The 6,994-nt window shown below is 32.3% G+C and overlaps 1 protein-coding gene across 1 annotated transcript; it reads right to left on the bottom strand.

Annotated features, from left to right (window-relative positions):
- Positions 1 to 354: 354 nt before the first annotated feature.
- Positions 355 to 6,265, bottom strand: LOC127733354 (uncharacterized). Its single transcript, XM_052242722.1, has 2 exons — positions 6,253 to 6,265; positions 355 to 950 (listed from the first exon to the last, which is right to left on the bottom strand). Exons 1-2 carry the CDS (start codon positions 6,263 to 6,265, stop codon positions 355 to 357), a joined length of 609 nt encoding a protein of 202 aa, XP_052098682.1.
- Between the last annotated feature and the right edge of the window lie 729 nt (positions 6,266 to 6,994).

A 6,994-nucleotide genomic window follows, 5' to 3' on the forward strand; every position in this document is an offset into this window, starting at 1 on the left:
TTGTAAACACAATGTTAGACAAAAGTTATGTACAGACAAGAAATAATAAAGAGTTGAACATAACAAGGTTTTATTATCTCTAATTATCTCTAATTCAGCTTAAGTAACAAGTGTATACATATGCGCGCTGGTTAATATACGGGAAAACATTTCACCTCAGAATTAAACGAATGCGCAATAAAGTTTAATTAATTGGAAGAGAATCATATCCTTAAACACGATCATTAAGTTAAGAGACATTTACGTCAGGAAGCGTTGTTTTTTTTCAATCTATCCTATTCTATTATTATGGTAAATATTACTGTGTTCACAGCCTTTATCGGTACAAATGATAACTCATATATCACATTTCAATCAAATCCCATACTTTTTTCTCCACATTTCCCAAATAACATTAAATCGGTAGGATAGTTCATGAGTTCTTGACAACAATTCAATCAGACGACAATATCTACAAGAGAAATTACCTACATTTGTATATACGTAATGTGGCTGAAACTGTATGTTGACAACTTTTTCTATCAGACTTGTAGTTGCTAACTCTTCTATGACTTCAAATTCGCAGCCTTCGCAATTTATACTCAACAATTGAACATCAACGCATGCAACACCCAAATATACGAAAAAGTCAATGACATTAAATACATCAATAGTTTTTGAAGGTGTATTTTTGTTGAGATTGAATAGTGAGGTTCGGACGTCATCGTCGTTAATTGCCACTTTGCTGTATTGTTTTCCTAAACCAAAATTGAAAAAATGAAAAGTAGTTTTTCCTCCATAGGACTTCATATTACTTGTCAGTTGGTCATAATACTTTTTAATCGGTTCTACAACTACGTATGTTTGAACATTCTGTTTTGCAAGTTTCTTCGCATGATTACCAACATAGCCGCCAATTTCTATTATAATGCTTTCTGGATTTCTATTTATGTTTTGAAAAAAAAACTCCACTTAAATCATAAAAAAAGTACCAACTGTAGCTTTCTAATTTTTCTGGATTTTCATTATATTTCATGCAGTCTTCCATATTTAGTATTTCTTTTAATGTTAAAGGAAAAAGTGGGCGTTCCTTTATTGTCTTTACACACAGGTCTTTAGCTACCTGGTTATTTAGGGGATTTATCGCCTTTATATTTGGCAATGACGGAATTGTCCTCGTGACAGTTGGTTCTTCGTTTAACCCACACGTTCGTATGAAATCATTAATTGATTTTGCATGTCTTGCATAAGCGACGTATGTTTTACTTTTAGCGTCGTTCAAAAGATTTGTAGTTGTATCATTCGTGTACCTCCAATAGTATGAATAGACTATAGAAACTAGAAGAAGACAAACTAATATTAATCTCCTTTGCCGCATCTACAAAACATAGAAACAAATGTTACATAACGTTAAAACTGTTCATTTATTCGACTTGAAACTATTCTAAGTAAAACATATCACCACATTATAATTTCTCACATATTTTTAACGACCTATAGATGATTAGACATCATGATCATATTGATGTTATAATTATAACTGTGTAACCTGGTAACCAATATAGTTTGTTTTAAACTTAACTGGTCCTTGTTCTGTTTTTATAACTGCCGAAAAAGGTAACGTTATATCCGCTACTAAAGTTAACTTCGAAACCAGTCCTTCACAGTAGATTGCTTCGACTTGAAAATATCCAATAAAACCAGTCCTGTTTTTTAGGTAACCATTGACTGGTCTGCTTAACAATATATGATTATCATTAATTATGTGTTAAGTTTTGATTTAATGCATCGAAATGGGAGTGGAGGTAATTAAGTACCAGAACTTTGACACACAGTTTTTTATATCCAAAAAGATACCCCCAGACCAAAAAAAAAAAAAAAAATAAAATAATAAAAAAAAAAAAAATTACATAACTTCACAATAGTTTTGAATTTATTACAGAATATGAATGAAACTGTGAACGAGTCCATTTATGTTAGAGACAAACACTTTTAAAGTTAGAACAGTTAGACAATAACCCCAACAGCGAAATTTAACAACTGTTACAACTTTAACAAACATCAGTCGTAGAACGACTGTTACTGGTATGGACAGTTGTTTTTTTCGTCTAGTAGTGATAGAAGAAAAAATCATGACAAAACTCTTCAAGCCCTTTTTCAAACTTTTGCAATTCATACATTTTTAGTAAACGAGTGAGCATCATGTGACCAACTGAATAAAAAGTCTTATTTTTAAGTCTTTATTTTTAAAATACGTTTCTTTTATATTTTGATAAAATCGATCATACCTTTTAAGTAATCAATAAAATGAAAGTGTTGACAAAATAGGTAGCTGCTGATTGAAAAGTAGTTTGGTATTTCAGATGAACGAAGTGATAAAAAGTATGTGGTATTTAAAATAAACTAATTAATACAAAAGTAATGTGGTATTTCAAATAAACAAACTAACACACAAGTGATGTGGTATTTCAAAGAAACTAACTAATGCAATAGTAATGATACAATTTAAATATATCAACAGGGCAAATACAGTATAAAACATGTCTTGCATGAACATTTTTGACAATGACCGCTGGAAAATGTGTTCCATTCATATAATCCTCAACCAAATCTTTTTACCGTAAAAGCCACAGTTGACATGTCGTAAATAAAGAGTGAGTCACCTTGTAGACTTGCTGAAATCCAGAAATGTGCGATTAATGCAAGAAAATTTTTTTTGAAACAGCACCTACCTCAAAACTAATTTAACTGCGATGTTATCCGAAATTTGAGCATACGCGTAACGAAATAACATTCAGCTTGAGAGTTTTAATTGGCATGACGTCATTTTTTTACATGACGTTGATGCGCAGAGATCATTCATGGAATTTCACGGATGGTCATTCTATTTTGATTTTATAAATTTTTTTCAAGCTCTTGTGCATGAAATTCTTTTTGTTATGGAATTAAATAGGAAGAACAAGTTTGAAGGATTGGTTTTGATTTCAATTTGAACACAACGAAGTCGACATCAGGTTTGCACATACGTTACGATACATGTCGATTTACATGGGAGGTAAATTATAACAGCAATTAATGAGTACAGAGTGCTGTTTTCAAAGCGAAAAAAAAAACCCCAAACAAAACGCGTCATTTTAGAACAAACTAAATAGTATAGAATAACGAGTGTAAAGCAATATCTTTTCATGACACATGTAAAACAATTGGACAAATATATGGGAACTATAAAAAAAATAAAATGTTTTAGTAAACTGTCATGTAGTTTGTATTTAAATCAGGGTAAATAATCACCTTACACTGGTCATAACCGTTTGCATTGAAGCACATTTCATTGAACTTTGGTATCGTCTATGTTGTTTCTTCGAAAGAAAGACCTGTTTTTCCGAGAAAAAAAAAAATGCCCAGATCAATCCGTATAGGTATATAATTCAAATTAACGAACTAATACTTGTATTGTTGATAAACACATAACATTCGATTACACATTTAACCAACTTCTACTATACCATCCGTACAATTTGTATGGCAACTATCAAATTCAAAAGTTTTATAGCAGATATTTGACCTAAACCATGGAAAACAACAACGTTATATAGGTATTGAAATTATCTAAAAACCAGTGTTGACTAATAATGTATTTTTGAATCGTTTGAATTAAATAATATCGTTATCATATACTGAACGAACATGTCTATGCATGTTGAAAGTAATATAGACTTGCTCTTGGGTTAATTGCACAAACATGTTACCTACCCTGATCACCAACAAGTACATCGAATTGAATTGTATTGACATTTTGTTTTAAAGACAGCATAAATGTTGTGTCTGGTGGATTACATTTCAACAGACAGTAGGTTATGCAATTCGTACTGATTTTGTATCCCTACTGGCCGACTTGTTTTTGTAATTATTTGATACAGAGTTCATAGAGAACATTCTCAAAGACAAAAACGAAAAAGGATTTTGCAAAATTCTTTGCTTTCACTTTAAGATATAGTGACGATGTCATTTTCACTCAATACTCACATTTCAGTGAGTACTTTCATGTCATACATCCAAACGAACTTGTGATTAAGAATACTACCAAACTACAAGGTTTGTTATATATCTTGATCTTTTAATCGATAACTACCAAACTACAAGGTTTGTTATATATCTTGATCTTTTAATCGATAAGGACAAAATTGAACTATATTAAAAAATTGAAAACAACACGTTTAATAATTTCATGCGTCCGAAGCGCTTTTCTGGATTTATCTTCACCAGGAACGCTCAAAGCCAAACATTTGAAATCCGAGGGATGTATAAGTACCGAAACAGTTGAAGAGCTATATGACAAAAATACCTAAAACAAATAGCCGCATCCATCTAAGGTCAACTTTGCCTGAGGGAGATGAAACCTTAGTTTCTTTATAATTTCAAAATTTATAAACGGGCAATTTTAGAAAAGTTTGTTATAAATCATGTCAGTACCGAAGTACTGACTACTGTGCTGATGATATCCTCGGAGACTGATAGTCCACCAGCAGAGGTATCGACCCAGTGATGTAAAAAATTGAAAACAACACGTTAAATAATTTCATGCGTCCGAAGCGCTTTTCTGGATTTACCTTCATTAGGAACGCTCAAAGTCAAACATTTGAAATCCGAGGGATGTATAAGTACCGAAACAGTTGAAGAGCTATATGACTAAAATACCTAAAACAAATAGCCAAATCCATCTAAGGTCAACTTTGCCTGAGGGAGTTGAAACCTTAGTTTCTTTATAATTTCAAAATTTATAAACGGGCAATTTTAGAAAAGTTTGTTATAAATCATGTCAGTACCGAAGTACTGACTACTGTGCTGATGATACCCTCGATGACTGATAGTCCACCAGCAGAGGTATCGACCAAGTGATGTAAAAAATTGAAAACAACACGTTTAATAATTTCCTGCGTCCGAAGCGCTTTTCTGGATTCACCTTCATCAGGAACGCTCAAAGCCAAACATTTGAAATCCGAGGGATGTATAAGTACCGAAACAGTTGAAGAGCTATATGACAAAAATACCTAAAACAAATAGCCAAACCCATCTAACTTTGCCTGAGAGAGTTGAAACCTTAGTTTCTTTATAATTTCAAAATTTATAAACTATATATAACAGACGTGATGATTTTAATTTTTCTAATGGTCACTTCCAATTGCTACGCAGCAACATACCCTATGTCCCATCGTATGATGTATACATACCACCAATGAAACTTTATGCCTATGCATGTTTCCACTTTAAGTACTTTAAATACAGGGATGTTTAAAGTATACAGACTTCATTTTCAGGGACTTGTTACTGATACAAAAACTATTTTAACAAAGTTGTATGGACAATGCCTGAATTCAACACTACACAAGTGATGAGGTTACCATCAGGTTGTGTTTACCAATACGATGTGTTTATCGGAAGAAACGATGAGTTTATGTCTCAAGTTTTATTCATGTTCTGAGATCATTAGATACCAAGATAACCATCTGATCTGTAACTTTACATATGTCCTATTCCCTTCTCCTGATTGTGACATTATGAGTGAGTGTTGTTGCGCATGACTGGTGATGCATGCATCGAAGGAGAAGCCTACCTTGTCGATGTGTCCGGTATTGTATTCTTTTTTTACCATGATTTGTATCTCTGTTATTGATTAATGAGACTGAACATCGGTACAGTAATTTCCCCTCCTATATCTATTCATATAACCATTATGCGATTTGCTGTTTCATCTGTTTAGATGTAAAATACTGGTCGCCAAATATACAATTTATATCTCCAAACTAGGGAAATTCGTAGTTTTCCGTCAAAAAATATTTGCACGTAAAGCATAATTTTATTTCTATATCTTTAAAGTCCAAACGTGGGTATGGCGTGATATATAAGCCAGGTTTCTCTCTGCTGATTGATACTGTCATGTTCTGTAAACATTCTGTTCATGATCTTTGAATTATTCGAAACGCTTCTTATGTTCGGTTGTATGTGGTGTATGTTACAATAATGGTCGACTGTTTTGTGATAAAATGGAGTATGTGGTAAAATGGAAGCAGCTACATGTTTATTGATTTGATTGACAACTCAAGGAGTCAATACATAAATCCTATTTTTGAATTTTAGATATTTATTTGGGAGCACAAGATCCGTTATGTATTTCAAGCAAGTAAATCAACAAATCCGTGTAGTGTTATAAATTAACATTAGGTATTTCTCCATATCTCCAAGTTTATTATATGTATCAAGTAATTTATTTACAATGTTCAGCCATGTTATGAAGTAAAGAAAGTCATCGTGCACCGAATTACACATTGCAGTGAAAATTCCATCATATAGCACTACAAACCAATAAAAGTCTAAAATGGCCTATATCTCTACTCGACTGTACCGATTTTTACTCGACCAGTCTGAATTGGTCTAGTCTTTGCTCGATATTTATCGACTTTAGTCTGAACTATGCTTAACAGTCTGAACGTGTACTTAAACTTTACTCGACCAGTACTTAACCACTTTATACGTGTCTGAATCATACTCGACTAAGTCTTAATTATTCTAAACCTAGGCTGAACCATTATCGATTTAGTCTGAACCATACTCGGCAAAGCCTTCAACAACTAAAACCTATTTCTGTATTGTTACGGCCATAAATCACATTAAAATTATGGCCAACAAAAGACAAAAATCAATAAATAATTGAACAAGATTTATTATACAATTTTACAAGAAATAATATACAAATAGAAATGTTAACTTAACTGTTAAGATATCTGAATGTCCAATCCTAGTCTTTTCTTTATCCGGAATTCTACTCTTAGCTGTAACGGAATCAAACGGAATATATATGTCCAATTAGTTCACAAACTAGTATAATGTTGATAACGTAAATAAAAGTGTCAATCCAAAAACTCGAAAAATCTTTTTTGAATACTTGTATATTTCTGTATCTTAGTACAATTCAGCGTCTATATATATCGTTACCTCACAAACTTCTAGAACACTG

This window comes from Mytilus californianus, unplaced genomic scaffold (genome assembly GCF_021869535.1).
Source record: "Mytilus californianus isolate M0D057914Y unplaced genomic scaffold, xbMytCali1.0.p SCAF_3, whole genome shotgun sequence".
Classification (NCBI taxonomy): domain Eukaryota; kingdom Metazoa; phylum Mollusca; class Bivalvia; order Mytilida; family Mytilidae; genus Mytilus; species Mytilus californianus.